This window comes from Equus asinus, chromosome 3 (genome assembly GCF_041296235.1).
Source record: "Equus asinus isolate D_3611 breed Donkey chromosome 3, EquAss-T2T_v2, whole genome shotgun sequence".
Taxonomy (NCBI): Eukaryota; Metazoa; Chordata; class Mammalia; order Perissodactyla; family Equidae; genus Equus; species Equus asinus.
Genome location: NC_091792.1, coordinates 80,295,862 through 80,315,746, shown reverse-complemented (window position 1 = coordinate 80,315,746; position 19,885 = coordinate 80,295,862). Strand labels below are relative to the sequence as shown.

Here is a 19,885-nt window from a genome sequence, read left to right as displayed (position 1 = left end):
CGTCCGCAAAAATGCCCCCCGCGGGGCGGGTGGGTGGCGTGGGGGCAGGGCGCGCGTGGGAGAGGCTCCAGGGTTGCACAATATCCTAGAAGGTCGGCGGCCGGAGCAGAAGCCGGGGCGGGGGAGGGGCGCGAGCCGCCGGGAGCTGCGGCACGGCCCCCGGGCGCCGGGGCGCGCAGCTTACCTTTCACCACCCTGTCGGTCGTCGACAACTTGGGGTCAATTGCCTTGGGCTCGGACATCTCCAGCCGCCGGAGCACAGCGACGCGCTGCTCGTCCGTCCGACTGCACACCCCGACCGGACCGGCGGGCCAGACCCTCCGCGCCGCCGCGCTGCACGCCGCTCGCCGGGAGCTCCGCGCCGAGCGGCTGGAAAGTTGCTGCCTTCTCCGCGCGCGCCGCCGCCGCCAGCCCCGCCGACTCCGCTCCGGGCTGCGCGCGTGTGGTGGTTATTTATTTATTTTCCGAGCACGCCTCTCGCTTCTTCTTTTATTCTTGGGGGAAGGGGGATGGGGAGGAGGAGCGCAACCGAGCACCCACCCTGGCGCGGAGACCGGGCACCGCGGAATGGAGCCCCACGCGCGCACACTGCCGGGATTAAAGCCGATCACATGGGGAGGGCCGGGGGCGAGCGAGGAGAGGCAGGGCCGCGATGTCAGTGCCACCAGCCGCGCCTCGGCGTCCCCGGCGGCGGAAAGGCGGCCGCCGCTGCCGCCGCCGCCGCTGCTTCCCCACACCGAGCGCCGCCGTCCGCAGCCGCCGGAGACGTCCCGCTCCGCGCTCGCCACGCTCCCCTCCGCCGCCCGCGCGCCTTCACTCACAGGCACAGCGGCGGAGCTCGGCAGACAGTCCCGGCGCAACCTCCCCGCCGCCGCCGCCACCGCGCCCGCCTCCACCGCCGCCTCCGCCCCTTCCTCCTGCCGGCCCCCGCCTCCCGCGCCCCGGCCGCCGCCTCCTCCCCGCGGAGCCCACCCGCTCCCGCCCCGACGTCGGAGCTGCGGGCGCTCGTTGGCTGGCGCGCGCGTCACTCACGGCCTCCCCGCTCGCCCCGCCCCCTGCCGCGCCGTCCCCGCCCCGCGCGCTGTTTTCTCCGCGGCCAGTCGGGCGGGCGTGCTCCTCCCCCGCCCGGTCCCCGCTCAGGTGTCAGTGTGGCTGCAAGGCTGGGATTAGGGAAGGAGAATGGGCGGGGGGTCGCGCTGGGAGGAGAGGGGCTCCACCCCAACCCACTGGGCTTCCGCCCCTGCCCCGCGCACACACCCCGGCCGCGCTGGCAGCCGTGCCAGGCCAGCCCGGCTCAGCCGCAGTGTGAGTAGCCCGGTGCCAAGGGTGTCCCGGGTGTGTGCGTGGCCCGCGAGAGGGCACGAAGGGAGGAGGCGGGGAGAAGGGAAGGGGTGGGGCGAGCGGCCGAGGGAGGGCGGGGGAAGGAAGAGCGCTGGGGGCTCGGGCCGCCGCACCGCGGCTGTCGCTGCCTCAGCTGTCCTGGGGGCATCGCCAAATCGGCGACGAATAAACAGCTTACCTTGGGGAGACGGGCTCTGCCTGTGATGAGTGTACGGTGGTTTTTGCTGTTGGGGCTTTTTTGTGGGCGGTGTGGTGGTTATTAATGTTTCCCACCCATGCACCCACACCTTCCGAGGAGGGGGCCGCCCTCGAGCGCCGAGGGCCGGGGACGTGGCGGGTGTGCGGGGCGCTAGGGGACGTGGAAGCAGGCTCTCCAAGGAGGATGGGGACGGGCATCCAAGCCACCCCGGGCAGCTCTGAGTCACCCGGGGCAGCCCTGCCGGTCTCCAGGGAGAAATGAGAGGGCGGGAGAAACGCCGGAGAGGGGCGCCTTTTCCCTGTTCACACGCGCTCACGCAGCCACTGGTCGGGACTGGTGACACCACATCTCCCTTCCCCACTGCTTCCAATCACCCGACACCCACTTGGTGCTCCCGATGCCTGCAGGGCCTCGAAGCCCACGGTGGATCGGCACTCGCGTTGGAAGGAGACCAAAGGAAAGAATGCGGGATGCGGGAGGCCACAGAGTGACAGTAGCCCAGATCTCCTCTCTGACCTGCCTGCCGCGCCACGGAATGAGGAGCAGGTCTCCCCCTCTGCCAGAAGGTCACCTCCGCACAGACCCTCGCAGACTAACCGCAACGCCAAGGACGAGCCAGGAGGTTGGAGCCTCTTTGGGAATAATGGAGAGAGCTGAATAAATTTCTCACCCTTCATCCTTCCTGTTTTATTTCCAAATTCCTTCAATATCAGGTTTTTCCTGTTTTCTGGATTGGACCATGAGCCCAGTAAAAGGCCTAATGAAAGACTTAGGGAGCTAGGAGATGGAGCCAGAAGTGTTTTGGGGACAGGGATTAGATTAAAATTAACACTTGGAAATAAGGTTTAGGAATTAACTGATGGCGCTGGAGTGTGGCTTGAACAGTGTGGCCTGCAAAGAATAGGAGTTCACACTGGAAGGCAGGTGAGCCTCTGTGGAGGGCTCCTAGCAAAAGGAGACCATGCGGGGTGTGTGCCTCTGGCTCCAAGATTTTGCTGCCCAGCTTGCAACCGCAGGATAGTGTGTGGTAATTAGGCAGATAGTACATTTAATAAATATGGATTGTGCTCCTTTTATATGCCAGACACTATGGTAGATAATTTGTCTGGGAGCAGGGGGTGGTATTTTTAAATGGTCCTTGCCCTGAATAAAGCCTAGAGTCCAGTAGAACTGTCGTAAAATTTGAGCTCTGAGAGACTGCTGTTTTGCCTCAAGAAGAGCTTGTTGAAAACAGCCTCCTGAGCACAGCAGGGCTAGTTGCTAAGGCAGATTTGGGAAGTTGGTCCCTGGCCAGATGGCACAGAGGGAGGCAAGGATGCCAAGACCTGTGGGTGAAGAAGAGAGCCTGCTTGAGGCAAGAGAGGAAACCCTGTTCAGGGATGCTCACTTCCAAGGCCACAATGTTCTCTCCCACATGTCGCAAACAGAGATGCAGTTCCCACCGTTATTTGGACTCACTTTTCAGGTTTAGGAAAAACATCTTTGAACCAAGATCAGAAGGCTTAAAATGTCAGCACCATAGAAAAGTTTTATGATACAGATAGGAAATAAAGGCACACCTTTGAGGCACACCCTTCAGTCCGCTACAAGTCTAGGGCACCTCCTAGCTGAGGTATGTGTGGGAAAAAAGTCATGAATCATAATCACTTTACAAGTCATCTAATTATCACCAGGTACCTGTTAGGCATGCGTGTGGTTCCATACAATTGCAGCACAGGCACATCTTAAACAAAATTCAACCCGGGGACTAACCATGTCCACATACCTGGCGTACTGCAATAGCCAAATCATCTTTCTTATTGAGATTTTTTCAGATGTCCTGCTATCTGCTACTGCCGTTTTTTTTAATCCTGTTAGACTGCCCACGTAGTCCTTGATTATATTACCACTTCCATAAGATTACCTTACACCTGGAATTTACATTTTCAAGAAGTTACTGCAATTCCTGAATGCTGACATTAACAATATCCTCTGCTTCTGAAGAACACAAAAAGAGAAAAGACAAAAAAATCTTGGCAAGAAACAACTTGCTGTACTAAAAAAATGTATTTCTCCTTTCTTAGTATACTTCTCTCTGGGAAGCATCTGCCCAGGAAGGAATTCCGTTGCCTGGCCTGCCCCTGCTTGCATCTAAGTAGGTCCTTGTGACTAGTTCTGGTCAATGGGCTTAAGTGTTTCATCACATTCGAGCCAAGGCAGTTAAGCATCAAATGTACGTTCACCAGCCCATGGGCGCCTAGCCTTTAGCTGAATGCAGAGGTTTCTAGGACCCAGGGAAAGGCATAACCCCAAATGGAAAGAGCTGAGTGTCTGAATTACCACATAGATGAATGCTGCCTACCTACTAGGAAAATCTGCATTAGACTTTACACAAAGAAGAAATCAACTTTTATTGTGTTGCTGCATTGAAATTTGGGGATATGTTTGCTAGGGTAGTTAGTATTACCAAACTAATACACAGAAGTTATTTATTATATTCGTTCAAAAAGTAAAATCCAGAATTACTGTATATCTGTTATATAACAGAACTTCCAGAAGATTAAAAATATTTCTTTTAATACATGAGCATCAAATTTTGGTCTTTTTGTAAATGAATTATTCATTTACCAGTTGTGTTTTGAACACCTGTGCAAGGTACTGTGCTAAATGGTGCATAATGTATAGAGTAAAGGATTCAGAGATCTAGTCCCTTCATTCAAGGATCTCAAAGTCTTGTCTTACAAGAATTGTACATATATTATCTTTGCAAACATTTAGGTTTAAGGTGCTACTTCTTCTCGCTATTGGAGAAAGCAAACTAATTTTACTATTCATTTCACCAAAACTAATTAGGAAAATAAATATGTGGAAAGAAAGAGAAAATATTGAGGATTTGGAATTATCTATGCATTCAGACGTTCCAAGTCACAGCTCACCTCCATTGGTGCAAATCATAGTACATGAATGATATTTTAGCTTGCTATTGGTGCTCTGCTATATCTAGAGGCTTTTTTTTTAAGAAAAAAAAATGAAGATATTGTATTTTATATCCTGTTTTGAGAAGAACCTCTTTTAAAATTTTGGCCTTCCTTTGGTTCCTGGATGAATTGACTATCATTTTGACATTAAGAGTTGAATAAGAGCGTCTGGGTTTGGCTCTCCTGAGGCATGCATTCCAAGGCAGCTTTTTGTTGTTTATCTTTTTGGATTGCTCTTGAAATGTTATTGAGTCTTGTTTTTTTCAGGAGGCAATTTTACTCATTTAGAAAAGTTATTTCTCAAAGAACATGAAAAATTGTTATACCAAATGTATTCAGGAATAAATTTAATTTTTTTCCATCAGGGACCAAACTATACCTCATGTAATTGTATACTCTGTCTAATATGGAGAGGATATATTTTACAAAAAATTTGGCAAGACTATGTGTGATCATTATTCATTTCAACTTAATAAACATATATTTGTATTGTTTTATTTGTATTTGTATCTTCATCTTATATCACAGTTCTGGTCACAGAGTAGGTGCTCAACAGATTTTGCTGAGTGCATTTTAAAATTTAAATTTAAAATTTAAAAATGTATTGGCATCCATTACTAGGCCAAGTACCACAGTCCCTGCTCTCAGGGACATTTCAATATTACTAACATGCATATTAATAATAGCATATACTTATACATATATATACACACGCAGGAGAGAAATCTTAACCCTTTCTCCTATATTCTAATTTTATTATTAATTTTAAAATTGTGAATAGATTAATGGTGCCAAGTCATAAATGTTTACATTTAACATAGCTATCTATGTGCTATTGAACATCCAAGAAATATTCATGCTGTAAAATTTTATGTATTTTGGCTTCTCTGAACTCAGAATTTCAGAATATCTGATCTGAAATGAGCTGAAATTTACATTTGAAGTCCTTTGAGGCAACTTCAACAACAATAGCAAAAGGCTTAGTAATCAAACTAAAAGGACTACCAAATTGTAGCAGACCTGGCCAAGCAATTTAGGAGAAAGTTTGTCAAGTGCTTTAAAAGCACATTTGCGTATACAGAATCAATACAGTAATTAGAAATGAGTTTCTCTCATCAAAGCTAGCAGAAATTTAACTTTACTGGAAGTAAGTTTTGCCCATCATTGATTGAAAATCCATGAGTTTGCAAGTATTTGTTCTTCAATTAGAAAAGAATCTTGCACTCAGACTAGCCATCTTTCCATTTACTTATAACTAGTGAGGTTTTGTTTTGCTAGTATTCATGGTTATTGGAAAGCGTGTATTCAACAGACATTTATTGAACACCTACACATATACATATACTGGGAATATAGCATGAAAAAAACAAAGTCTCTCCCCTCATAAACCTTACATTCTAGAGAGGAGAGACAGATGTTAAAAAGGAACGATCAAAAGCAATTGCTCACATACACATGATGTGTCAGCTGGACTAAGTGATAAGCATAAAAATAAAGTTCAGTGGTAAGGGCACTGGAAGGAGCAAGGGGCAAAGGGAGGCTACTCGTTGTCGTACACAGATGGGTTAGGGGAGACCTCTCTGAGAAGGTGATATTTCAACAGAGATTCGAATGAAGTGAGGGCAATATCTATGCAGCTATCTAGAAACAGAGAGTTTCAGGTTAAAGGAACAGCATGTGCAAAGGCCCTGAAGTAAGAGTCTGTTTGACATTTCTAATTGTCAAAGGAGACCAATATAGCTGGAGTACAGTGAACTAGAAAGAGTGGTACAAGATGAGGTCAGAGAGATGAAGTAAGGTCAGATCATACAGGGCCCTGTAGACCATAGAAAAGATTCTGAATGTTGTTCTGCTGAAATGAGAGGTATTTTATTAGGAAAGTGATATGATATGATTTAAGCTTAAAGAAAATGGTCACTCTTGTACGAACTGACTCTGGCTGTAGTGGTGGGAAGGGAACAGGGGTAGAAATGGGAAGACCACATAAGAGACTAGTGTCATAATCCAGGCTAGAGGTAAAGTGGTTTGGATTACAGCATTTAGAAAGAAGTGGTGAGAAGTATCTGATTCCAAATATATTTTAAAAGTAGAGCTAACAGATTTGCCCATGGTTTGGATAGAAACTGTGGGAAAATAAAAAAGAGAAACCAAAAACTCCAAGGTTTTAGGTCTGAGCAATGGAAGATGGAGTTACCACTTCCTAAGAAAAGGAACTTTGGAAATGGAGAGCATATCCTGTGGAGAAGACCTAAAACTAGTTTTAGACATGTTAACTTTGAGATGGATATTGTGCATGAAGTGGAGACAGCATGTACATAGTTGGATATGTGAGTCTGGACTCGAGAGGAGAGAGCCAGGCTGGTGATGTATAATGCTGGGAGTCATGGCATCTTAGTAGTAGTACTTGACTTCAGTTAGAGGGTAGGGAGAAGAGCAGGGACCAGCAAAGCTGACTGAAAGGGGCAGCCTCTGGGGGAGAAAGGTGTGTCTCTGAGGTTGTGTCAACAATGCTGGTGGGTTGAGTAAAATGACAACTGAGAATCGGCTATTGGTTTTGATGAAAGATCACTGGTGATCTTAACAAAGCAGTCTTTATACCTACCTAAGATAGCACCTCATCGTTTTCTGCCCATTTATACTGACTTAGCTCCTTGTTCGTGTGTGTAATTATTGACGTTACACGTGTGGGTGTGCTATGGGTGTGACGTGTTTATCTGTCTTCTCGCAACTGGATGTTATGATCCTTACAAGCAGGGACTTTGTCTTGTTTCCATTTGAATTTTCAGTGCCTATAGTATGCCTAGCACAGCTAGGCACTTAATAAATGTGTGTCTAAAGAAGGAGTATTTGCCTACAATGCTAGCCACCTTAGTTTTTCTGATTTTCTCAATAGCTGAAATAAACATTTCAAGGGGGTGGGAAGTCAGGGAATTAGGTGACGGTGGTCAAGAAATACAAACTTCCAGTTATAAGATACATGAGCTCTGGGGATCTAAAGTACAGCATGGTAACTGGGCTTAATAACACTGTATTGTATATTTGAAAGGTACTAAGACAGTAAATCTTAAAAGTCCTAATGTGAGGTGATGGATGTTAATTAATCTTATTGTGATAAACATTCTGCGATATATACAAATATCAAATCTCGCTGTACACCTTCAACTTATGCAATATGTCAATTATATCTCAATACAACTGGGTAGGAGGGAAGAAAGAAACATTTCAAAGAATTTTAGGAAAAAATTAAAATTCATGCTTAAATTTTTTTAAGTTACGAAATCCACTTTCATAGAGTAAAGGGAGTTGACGCAGGCCTTCAGGATTCGAAGCGGAATGGGGGTTCAGGAGCGCAGGTTGAGCATGAGGTGTGTCTCTCACCTCCCTCACGGAGTAAATCCAGGGGCGGGCAGGGATGACTCATAGCTCCTTGCTCTCCAAACACACAAAGGGTTCTATTGTTTGCGACATCTAAGTTACTCCCTGGTGGTAAGTTAGGCCAGACATTAGCAATTTTTAGGGAAGAAGTGGGCAGGGATTGAGTTATGGTTGTTTAGAAACAGTCCCTCAAAAGAATTTCCTTCTTTTTTCCAGGGTGTCCCTGACACCCAGCCCAAAGAAATCAAGACAGTCATGGAAATTGTGCTAGATGTGCTTTAGAGTGCCTGTCCTGCCCACAGCCCTGTTTTAGATAAAATACCCAGCCGCAGCACCTGCTGAGTGATCATCAGCTCACAGATTCAACTGCTGCCATCACAGAGGATTGGCCCAGGAGGGCGACCATCTAACTAGAGGACACCTAAGGCCTGCTGACCTTTAACCTCCCTGACCTAAGTTGCAAAAGTTAACTAGGCTAATCTGGTACCCTCTGGGAAGAACTTGCCTTAAAAATTCAGAGGAAAGTTGGTGGTATTGTTTGACTGAAAGGTCTTGCAGTCTGGGACTGAGATGGACACTAGCAAAGGATTCACATGCAAGGTGAGTAAGCAGATGAAGCCATTCAAGCCAGAGCGACCATAGGTCAGATTTAGCAGGGGTGAAACAAGAAGAGAGAAGACAGAGAGAGATTCCATATTTTTAAAGATAGGCCCTGAGCTAACATCTGTTACCAATCTTCTTGGTTTTTTTCCTTCTTCTTCTCCCTAAGGCCCCCCAGTACATCATTGTATATTCTAGTTGTAGGTCCTTCTAGTTATGGCATGTGGGGTGTCGCCTCAGCATGGCCTGATGAACAGTGCTAAGTCCGCACCCAGGATCTAAACCAGTGAAACCCTGGGCCGCCAAAGGGGAGCGCGCAAACTTAACCACTCGGCCACAGGGCCAGCCTGAAAGAGATTCCTAAATCTGTTTTCCTTTTTGTCCTTCCTAAGACACGATTGTTTGAATTTTTCCTGGGTTTATGGGACCCCTCAATATCCTTACAATACACCCTGTTTTGTAGAGCTGGTTTAAGAGTTACATTCCTTACAACCCGAAGACTGCTTACTAAATCACACAGAACACAAAAAGAGCAGCTAAGATGGTTCCTCCGTGCCCTAGGTAGGTTTTCGAAAGTTGACACTTTCTGGTCCTTATAGAAATCCTTTTCTTCATCCAAAAAATAACAACAATACACTCCCATCCTTGCCCGTTCCAGTTTTTCTGTAGCACACCCAATGCCAAACATTAAAAAAGGAGCAAAACAGTGTGAGTGGAGACAGAGACTACGGAGTCTTGGTAAATTTTGGAGCTATTTAATTGTTTCCAAGTCACCATCAGGCAGGTAGGTTATAGGCTATGCTGCAGGAAAAGTAGAAACATCTCAGGAGCTGAACAAAGTTTGAAGTCCTGTGCAGGTCTCGGCCACCCTGTGGGGCAGCAGTTCCCCGTATGCTGACCCAGCATTCCAGCCTCCTTCAATCAGACGAGCAGCCAGCACCCACTTCAGCGTGTGCTCTCACCATCACCAGCTGGGAAGGGGAGCCCTGGAGAGCCAAGCTTCAGCAATGAAGCACTGCTGCCTGGAAGTCATCCTCATGAAAGACCACACTCACATCGCATTGGCCGGACTCCTCATTTGGCCACACCTCATTTCAAGAGGGACAGATCCTCCCACATGTCCAAAGTTAGAGAGAGACCAAATATTTACGAAGGACAGTAATGCCAATTAGATTTCTAAGTAACCCATCTAACCCTATGGGTCTTCCATGCGACTGTTCGACACCCAGTGACTAGGGCATGTGTCTTATTTCTGTCTTACCTGCCGAGATCCTCCTGCATGACTGTGGCTCCTGATCTCCTTGTCTTGAACCTCTCCTTCCATCCCTCTCGCACAGCCTCCACTGGACTGAAGCCAATACACTCCACTTGGGCCACTTTGGATGTTACGATGACTTCCCTGGGCCTTGCGGTCCTTCACCGGATTCCCCGCATTGCTACTGCTGCTTGGAGTCTTGCTGGCTGTCTCTTAGGCCAAGACTTGGCCCCCTCACTCTCGGCACTCTGGTGCCTCTGGAGATGGGCAGTGTGGGGCAATGGTTGATGCTTATTAATATTACACAAACTGGACTGGAAAAAAACGCCCTTTTAATGTGTCTTAGCTAAGCTAGAAGCACTGTTCTTTTCTAATTTGCAAAGATGTGAGCAGATTACCTGGAAAAACGAATATACCTATGTGTAGATACAACACATATATAGTTTATTTTTGTGAGTCTCTGCCTAACTAGGAAGTTCATGTGACGAGCTTCACAATATGCAAACTTATTATACTGCAGAAATACCAAGCAGTTCTGTGAAAGCCATGTTTTGGTACTATTTTGACACAGCAAAACACACTTTTCCTCTTCTTACTTTGTCAGGCCTATAGTGTGATGGGTAGTCTTTTGTGTCAACCTTACTAGGCCATAATACCCAGTTATTTAACCAAACACTAGTCTAGGTGTTGCTGTGAAGGAATTCTGTAGATGTGGTTAAGATCTACAACCAATTGACTTTAAGTAAGGAGATTCCCCTCAATAATGTAGATGGGCCGCATCCAATCAGTTGAAGGCCTGAAGAGTAAAGACTGAGGTTTCCTGGAGAAAGAGGAATTCTACTTCAAAAGTGCAGCATCAGCTCTTGCCCGAGTTGCCAGCCAGCCAGGAGTCTGTCCTACAGATTTCAGACTCAACAGCCTACAATTTTGTGAGCCACTTCCTTAGACAAATCTCTTTACACACACGTACCGACACATAAAGATATATAGATAGATGTATATTTATATATTTTTCTCCTACTGGTACTGTTTCAAACCCTAACTGATATCTATAATGTATATTTTTCTTCTAATTCAAGGTCAGCAGTTATTCTGAGTATCATGAATGAATGTCTCTCTATGCATCCGTGTCTCTCTGTCTTTCTCTCACATGTGTGTGCACGCACATACACACACAACACATCACATAGGAACACCTCATGTATTCATTAGAAGATAAAGTTTCTGACTTCATTCTCTAGGGTAGAAATTCATTTTGCTTTTCTCACTAATGGCCTGAATGAAGAATTTCTGTTCTCCCAAATACACCAACTTCCCAGGTAATTCTAATGGATACTCAATTATCTAAAGTTGGGGTCCTCAGATGTAGACCCTGAAATGAAGATTCATATAAAAGTGATTTATTAAAGAGTATTCCAAGGGAAAACCAAAGGAAAGTGGGGCAAGTGACAAGAAAGGGAAGGAAGCCGAGCAAGGGTGAGAGGTCAAGCAAAGAGCCAGGGGTGGTGACTTTGGCTGAATCCTGCAGGGGACATCTGCAGACCTGTACGCCACACCTCTAGGGAGCTGAGTGTCTTCAGCCAGCAGTCACTGGTAGAGACGTAAGTTCCTGGGCACTTCCGGCTCTCTCCCCACTCAGGCAAAGGCCAGGGGAGTCTGAGGCCAGCACTTGGACAGAGATGCGGGTGGAAACACACTGGGAGCTGCCATGCATGGAAATGGAAAAGGGCTGGAAAGGACACGGTGCACACCGCCAGTCAGGATTGAACACCACTGGGAGAGAGGGACGGTGCAAGGGAAACAACCAAATCACCTCACCAAAGGGAGGCAGTTTCAAAAAATAGGCATACCTCTTCTCATGTCACTTCACATCGTTTCCTTCTCCACCCTCCGCAGTGGACTCAGCAGCCTAGGAGTAAGCATGATGTGATTCCACGGGCGGACGGCCTCTCTCCTGCCCCATTTCCAATCCCCAGATTATGTCCCTTCTGTTGTATGAAATTCTCAAGTCTTAGAATATAGCATTTAGTCCTTTTATGAAGAGACTAATGCAAAAATATTCCTAAGACAAGAAATACATCGACTCAGCTCAGAACTGAGATCTGTGCTGGGTGTTTGTGGCCAGGTCCTCTGCCCGGCCTTGGAAGGCACTGGGTGTGTGCTAGCTGTTTGTCTTTCAAGCCTGACTCATCCCCAGGGTTCCACATGAATCAAGGGGCCAAAGTTCCATGGATCAAGATTGGGAACATGATGTCATCTTCCCCCATCAGATTCCTTTCTGTGGAGAACTGGATTCAGTCTTTCTCTGGAAGACAGGTCAAATTTATACTAAGGCATTTTGAGCAGCCGTGTTAGTCTACCCTATAGATCAAGAAAGCAGAGAAAGAGTTTCCACAGAAAGAGAGAGAGAAATACGAATCAGACATGCAGAGATGAAAGAAGAGAGACAGCTAATATTCCATTTCCCCATTTCACTATGTTCCTGAGGCTCAGCTGCACGATGGCCCTTGGGCTCCCTAAGACCACAATATAATCTTATCGTTTATTCCAATTTTGCGCTGAAGTTCGGTTGAAGTTCAGTTGCATGTAACCAAACAGAAATAAACAACAAGGGGAAACTAAGAGTAACAGATTTCCTCAGCTGTGGGCTCTGCCTGCGGGGGATCCTGGGTAGAAGGTTCCTAACTAGAGACCAGTAGAGACCCCTCACCTCCAGGCCTCTGGCTGGACGTGGGGCGCCCCAGAGGCTGAGGTGGTGAAACGCTTAGCCGTGGAGGTGTGAGGAGGCTTTCCGGATGTTAGTGGTTAGAAACCCTTTTCAGAGGACTGTTTCCAGATCTTCAAAGTCACACTCTTCCTTAAGACTGGTCTGTCAGAGAATCTCCTGCGACCTGCCACTCCTCCTTTCCCATATCTCTCTTTGCAGACACTCTCGCCTTCCCCTCACTCATCTGAAATCAGTAGGGTGCATTAACCCAAGGTGTGAGAACGTCTAGGGGGCAAACAAAGAAACTCTCTGGGAAGTGACACTCAGGGAGTACCACAGGACGGTGAAGCCAGACAGGCAGCAGTGAAGACACTGGAGAGGACGGGACCTTTCTCACCAGGTGGAAGAGGCTCCTGCGACGTTGTCCACCCCCCGAAAACCACGTACTACTTATGCATCTTAAAGTTCAGAAGTGAGATGACAGTTGGATGCATATTTACACATTTATTGTGGTTGAAAAACAAAGTCAGGTATTTTTTTTCCTCACCTAATTTAGAGTATTGGTTTCACCATTAACAACTGGCTTTGCCAACTAAGTTCTTTGGCAGATATCTTTTCTCTAAATTAAATAAGTTAAATTTGCCACTCCTGGGGCTGGCCCCATGGCCCAGTGGTTAAGTTCGATGTGCTCTGCTTTGGCAGCCTAGGTTTGGATCCCAGGCGTGGACCTACACCATTCCTCAGTGGCCAGGCTGTAACTGTGGCCCACATACCAAATAGAGGAAGATTGGCATAAATGTTAACTCAGGGTGAATCTTCCTCAAGCAAAAAGAGAAAGATTGGCAAGATATGTTAGCTCAGGGCCAATCTTCCTCAACTAAAAAAAAAAATTTGCCAGTCTAATGTTTTGATGAAAAATATTTAACACACAAATACAATATATAATTTGCTAGAACTTACAATCGTGTTTAATATAAAACTTCAGTTACCAACTGAGAAATAAAATTTTCCAAAATTATTTTAGGAGGTACTCAAGCAAAAGCATTAAATACCTCTAGATTAGCAAAATATGTTCACCCGGACTAAACCACTTTGTCCAAGGCAAGCTGGCCAAACCTGGTTTTTCCTTTTCATACTCTTTAACACCTCGTGACCTTAAGACCACAACACTGTGATTGACGAGGAGACTGAGCCTATATAAAAGCAATCACTAATTTCTTGTTTTGACATGTGAGAGAGAAGAGAGAACACAAGTGTACTAGGTACCTAAAAAGTGGTAGTTTGATATTCAAGGGAAAAGGAATAAAAATCATGAACTTTACTTGTTTTATAATTCTGCATCGTATTAATATCAAACTTTTATAGTATTCTACAGGTAATAAAATGTCTCCTATACATTTATTTCATTTTATTCTTATACTGTTTGAGGGGATGTTTTTGTCTTAGGTTATCTAAAAGCAAAGCCTGAGATGGAGATTCTTTTCAAATAATTTGTTGAAAAAGCGCCCTCAGGAGAAGCAGGAGTGAGGAAAGCAGAACAGGACAGGAAATAAAAACTCAGCTGGAAAGAGGTCTCAGCTGGTCATTAGCTTCAGTCTAATCCCACTGAAAGCCCTGAGCGCCAACCGCACTGCAGAGCTGGCCCGCTGGATGCAAGGGGCTGTCCCACTGTGCCCATCAAGCATGGCCAATACCTCCCGGGACAGACAAGGATTCCTCTTTGACCGACACTCTGGGGCAACTCTCTGGAGAAGAGGCCCTTGTCAGTCAACACTCAGCCGACGGGGCATGGGAGCTCCGGATGGCAAGTGGGTTCTGGGAGGGGCTCCAACAACATCTCCAGTTTTCTGCTTTAGAAATGAGGAAGCCAAGGCTCAGAATGGTTAAGTAGCTTGCTCTGGGTTTCTACAGGCCATAGATGATGGGCTTATGGCATAAGTTCAGGTCTTGTGACAGTAAAGCCAGCTGGGGAGGTTCAAGTCTTTCCCATGCCACTCCATTTCCTGTCCAGTGTACGGTCTACGGAGCTGAACCACCTGACGTGAACTTGGACTCTGACACTTACTGGCTATGTCCTTGGGCAGATATCTTTTGGATATATGACCTTAGGCAGGTTATTTAACATTTGTGAGTCTCAACTTCTTAATCTGAAAAATGTGAACAATAATACCTCCCATGGTATTCTGATAATTAAAAAAAACATGTAAAGCACCGATCGTTGTGACTGACTTAGTGTATATGCTCCAAAATATCCATTTCCTGTACTTTTCTCTTTTACCTGTGAATGTACACATTAAAGCAGTGTAGAGAATATATTGGACAACACGTAAATACTAACACACGTCACTAAGAGGGAACGTTATCAAACTGATTAGATTTTCTAGAAAGTCCTTCTAGTCCAAGTTACCAACACAAAAGCTTTAAAATTGACTTCTACAATTTGGTGACCACCTTCTTCCCTTGTTTGAATCTGTATAATTAAAAAAATAAAGCTATTAAATTATAACATAACATACAGAAGGTGAAAAAGTCATAAGTGTATAGTTTAATGAGCTATTGCAAAGTACACACACTTGCGTAACCACGACAGACACAAGAAACGTATCATTACCAGCAGCCCAGAATCACCTCCTCTCCATCTTGGATCCCCTCCCAATTATTTATCCTTTCCTTCCCCCTAAAGTAACCACTCTCAGGGCTTATAATACCATGGATAAATTTTTGCCAGTTTGACATTTATGCCAATGGAATCAAACACTATTAGACTGCTATCTCTGCCTTCTTTTACTCAGCTTATCTGTTTTTTGTGTGTAATTCTGTTTTTTTATTTTCACCGTGGAATGGCATTACTATGTATGCATATTTATTTAAATATTTTACTGTTGGTGAACATTGCGGTTGTTTCCAGTTTGGGACTATTACCAATTATACTGCGGCGAATATTACTGAACTTTTCATTTGGTGCATATGTGTTGTTTTTTGGGGGAATAAAAGGTAGGAGTTAAGTTGCAGAATTATAAAGTATGTCTGTGATCGACCCGAGTCAGTACTGGCGAGCAGCTTCCCACGGTGGCTGTAAAGATGGACGCTCCACGCCCCGGCAACTTAGAGCAACTCTTCTTGCTCCATATCCCCACCAACACTGGGTTTTCTGTGTTGTTCTGTTTTTACCATTCTGGTGGCGTACCACTGCACACCTGCCAAAACTGTTTTTACCTTCCATTTCCCTGATGTCTAAAGATATTAAGCACCTTTTCATATGTCTTTTGGCTATTTTGATTTTGTGTGTGTGTGAGTGACTTTTGAAGTTTATTGTCATATTTCTATTGGATTGTCTTTTTCCTACTGATCTTTGGAACTTCTCTCCATATTTTGGATACCAGTCCTCTGTTGGTTCTCTTGCCCCCTATTCTGGAACTTGCTTTTCCTCTCATAATGGTGTCTTTTGATACAGAGAAATTCGTAATTTAAGGTAGTCCAATTTGTCAATCTTTTCCCTTATGATCAGCACATTTTATGTTTTCAGAATTTTTTCTTTCTTCTTCTTCTTCTTCTTCTTCTTCTTCTTCTTCTTTTTTGGTGAGGAAGATTGGCCCTGAGCTATCATCTGTTGCCAATCTTCCTCTTTTTGCTTGAAGAAGATTGTTGCTGAGCAAATATCTGTGCCAATCTTCCTCCATTTTTTTGGATGTGGTATGCTGCCACAGCATGGTTTGATGAGCAGTGTGTAGGTCTGAACCCGAAAATCCCAGGCTGCCAAAGAGGAGCACATAAACCTAACCATTATGCCACCAGGCCGACCCCAAGAAATCTTGATTACCCTACATTTATGAAGATATTTTCTATGTTATCTTCTAGATGCTTTATTCTTTTACATTTCACATTTTGTTCTCTAATCCATCTGGAATTGATTTTTATTTATTGTGTGAAGTACTGGTAAAGCTTTATTTTTTCCATATGGATATCTAATTAACGTAACTCTACTTATTGGAAAGACTGTCCCTATGCCACTGTTGTGCTGTGCCACATTAGACACACATCAAGTATTCCTATCTAGTCAGGTCTACTTCTGAACACTGTACTCTGACCCATGAGTCTGTTCATCTGTCCTTGCGCCAATACTGTACTTTCTTTACTACAGTAGCTATTGAAGAGGGCAGGTCGCCCCAATTTGTTCTTCTTCAAAGTTTCCTTGGGTATTTGCATTTCAATATATATTTCTACAATAAATTCGCTGGGACTTTAATTAGGATTGCATTTGATTTTTAGATTAATTTCGGGAAATCTTTATAGTATTGAGTCTTTCAACCCGTGAACATGGTATATTTCTCCATTTATTCAGGTCCTTAATTTCCATCAATATTTTGAAGGAAGAGGCATTGTACGTATTTCCTTAGATTTTTTAAAACTAGATTTTTGAAATTTTGGTAACCGTGTCTACTTTGGAGGAAGAATTAACCGACGTGGGATATGCCTCTGATATTCCTAAAGCCCAAAGTCAGGCTCGTGCGATTGCACACAGGTGTGAAGCAATAAGGCTACTGTGAATGTGCTCATTTCTGGGATTTAGGATTTTAATTTTCTATAGCAATAACTTTGATGAATTACAAGTCAGTATTAATTCAGTATTATGAAAGTTTCCCAGAGAAATGGTTATATGAAGAACATTTCACATATTCAATATATTTTAGGTAAGAATTTATTCATGCAATAAATTGTGTCTGCAACTTAGTATAAGGAAAATATTCATTTTTGTAATGAATGATATACTACCTATATTAGTCAGGGTCACTTCGGGAAATAGGTAGAAAACTTAATTTGAGTATCTTGAAGAAAGTTTAATCAGGAAACTCTTTACAATGGTGTAGGTAGGATGTGTGCTCTACCATGAAGCTAGTAACAGCAAAGCATTATCACCACTCCTCCTCCTGAAATGACAAGAAGAGGGAGCAATTACCAAACCCTGAGAGAGTGGGCTCCCTGATGCTCCTGGGCCCTTCAGAGCAGACAGAAACCCCACAGGAGTGGAGTTTTTGCTTATTATTCTCCTTCCAGTGATCCCATTGACCCAACCCAATCAAAAGCCAAAGATCAAGAGAATATTTGATGCAGTTCATACATTCCAGCTTCCAGGAAATTCAGCCCAAAGCAGAGAAGGATATAGAATGGCTCCAGAGGGCCCAACAGAAGACATCCAACATATTACTTTACTAAATCAAGAAAAACTTTAAAATCCTATTTTTCTTGACTTCTAGGAAGCTAAACTATTAAGCAGTCAATTTCCTCTCTAATAGTACACCTAGAGCTCTTGTGTACATCTCACCTTCTGCCGGGAAGTGCATGCTGGCGGTGTACCACTGAGGGTGCCTTCACCCATCTGTGCCCATCACCCTGGATTGTTGGCTAATAGTAATTCATCCTTGCCCCTTCTCCAGAGAATCGCTCTTGGCCAATAGGCAGCTTCTTGCTTAGGGGGCTGACTCCCCTTCTTCCTTCCCTCCAGAAGTCGACCTTTGATAGACTGACACAGCTGGCCCGTGCACCATAATGTGGGACTAACTCTGTGGTGCAATTTGTGCTTAGAAGTTTCCCCAAGGAATCAGACTGAACCTAGCATCCAACTAAGACTCCATTCTTGGTTGGTTTGCTCCACTCTCCTACCCTGTTTAGCACAAACAGTGAGATGTGCGTATATTTATATGTATGCCTTCATCATCTGTGATGGCCATTTTTAGCCTACATCGGTTAAGAACAATACAAAGAGCCAGCACTGATTGAGTCTTAATAGATGTCCAGCATTATGTTGGGAATTCTACATACCTGATCTCATTCCGCCATCCACATGGTCCTATGAGAGCAGTATTGTCACATTCTCCTGTTAGAGATAAAGAAATTGAGGCACAGACGAGTCAAGCGCTTACCCAGCTTATAAAACTACCAAGTGGTGGTTTTGAGTCACAAAGTCTTGACTCCAGAGCCTTTCACACTTTAAACACTAATACTAAGGAGGTTTGTTCTAACTTTTACGATCCATAGAAATTCTGATAGAAGATAAACATTTCTATTGCTTAGCAAGAGAGTCATTAAAACCAAGAAATGTCAGGTTCAACTTTCTCCTTCTCTCATGGAAAATCACTGCTGGCATCATATAATCTGTGACAGTTTTCACACCAGCAAGGAATCAAAAAGGAACAAATATTACGTATAAAAACAAAAATCACTGAAATTTTGCTACTTAATAACAAGAAAATCACATTTTTAGTATAGTATAGTTCTTACTATTTAAAATCAAAGAAATTTTACTTATTCTGTAACTCTATCATAGTTGTTTTTCTAATACAAGTGCTTTTTAAATGTAAAATAAAGTAGAGTTATTTCTACTGATTAGATAGTCCACAAGATATAGACTATAAGGCAAAGAAATTATTTCAATGAAAATTATCATCAACATACATGCTTGATGTTGTGGAAATATTATAAAAGTGAAGAATAAGAAAATGTTTAATAAAGCTTTGACAGTAGCGCACCCTTTATTTACAGATTGCCACTCTTATTAGGGATCACGTCTTACAATCGACATTTCCTAAGGAGAGAGGGGAAAGCATATGTCGATTTGTCAAAAGGCATCAAGCCATTCTCAGTACATGTTAGATGTAAAAGTGAAATTGATAGTGGATTTGTCTTTAATTCACATTTTTCTCTAAGAAAATATTACCATATTTCTTCAGCTAAGGCCTAAGCAGAGTATACGTAATTAAATGTATTATTTGAATTTGGTTGCTCTGAAGCAACTCCTGAAAACAAACACTGTATTTCAACTTTATTTATGAACTAATTGAAGGGAATGGGAATAAGTCAGTTGTTCTAACTATATTTAATGTAGCAGAGACATCGGCGTGGTCCTTCCCCTCCTTTGGAAATTTGAATAAACATTGCCTATACTTGTAGGTCTAGCAGCAATTCAAAGCTCCCTCTAAATTTTGTGTGTTTCCCTGCCGTGTTTTCTCACGCTTCTCTATCCTCTGAGCTCCTGTCCACGTGTGCTCCTCTGGTTCTCCGCCATGCCAAACCCTGACGTGAATATCCCCTCCTTCAGTACTTCCTCCAAATTTCCATCTCAGTCAGCATTTTGTGATCAAGTGAGCTGACTGGATGTTTGAGGATTTCTGAGGGAGGATCATATCACACAATCCACAGCATTCTGCCATCTTGCTCACTCCTTTGTTTTCCGTTCAATTACCTTTCAAAGCCTGAGGTCCTTGTCTGTCCCCTTTTCTGTATCGCAGTCCCTTCACAACAGATCCCCAAGGGGAGCAGCACCGCTGGCTGCTCAGCCCTCCCCCTCGCCACCTAGAACTCCAGGAAGCAAAGACTCTCAGTTTCTTAACGGTAAGGTATAGATCCTCTAAATCCTTTCGAGTAAATGCCTCTTTTCTTTCATTTAAATCAAT

At 44.3% G+C, this 19,885-nt stretch overlaps 2 protein-coding genes across 6 annotated transcripts in view; one reads left to right on the top strand and one right to left on the bottom strand.

Moving 5' to 3' along the window:
* PPP3CA (protein phosphatase 3 catalytic subunit alpha) overlaps nt 1–1,753 on the bottom strand; it is a 284,698-nt gene extending 282,945 nt beyond the window's left edge. For 2 of the 5 annotated variants that reach the window (XM_044766382.2, XM_070505279.1), the window contains exon 1: nt 185–919. In XM_044766382.2, the coding sequence (XP_044622317.1) occupies nt 185–242 (58 nt within the window). In that variant the 5' untranslated portion in view covers nt 243–919. Of the gene's footprint in view, nt 1–184; nt 920–1,519 lie in introns of those variants that run through there. The other 3 variants (XM_070505289.1, XM_070505284.1, XM_070505283.1) reach the window with 3 other exon arrangements.
* LOC123283863 (serine/arginine repetitive matrix protein 1-like) lies at nt 653–2,231 on the top strand. Its single transcript, XM_044766383.2, has 2 exons — nt 653–1,305; nt 1,948–2,231. Exons 1-2 carry the CDS (start codon nt 653–655, stop codon nt 2,195–2,197), a joined length of 903 nt encoding a protein of 300 aa, XP_044622318.1. The 3' UTR covers nt 2,198–2,231.
* Nucleotides 2,232–19,885: the final 17,654 nt, after the last annotated feature.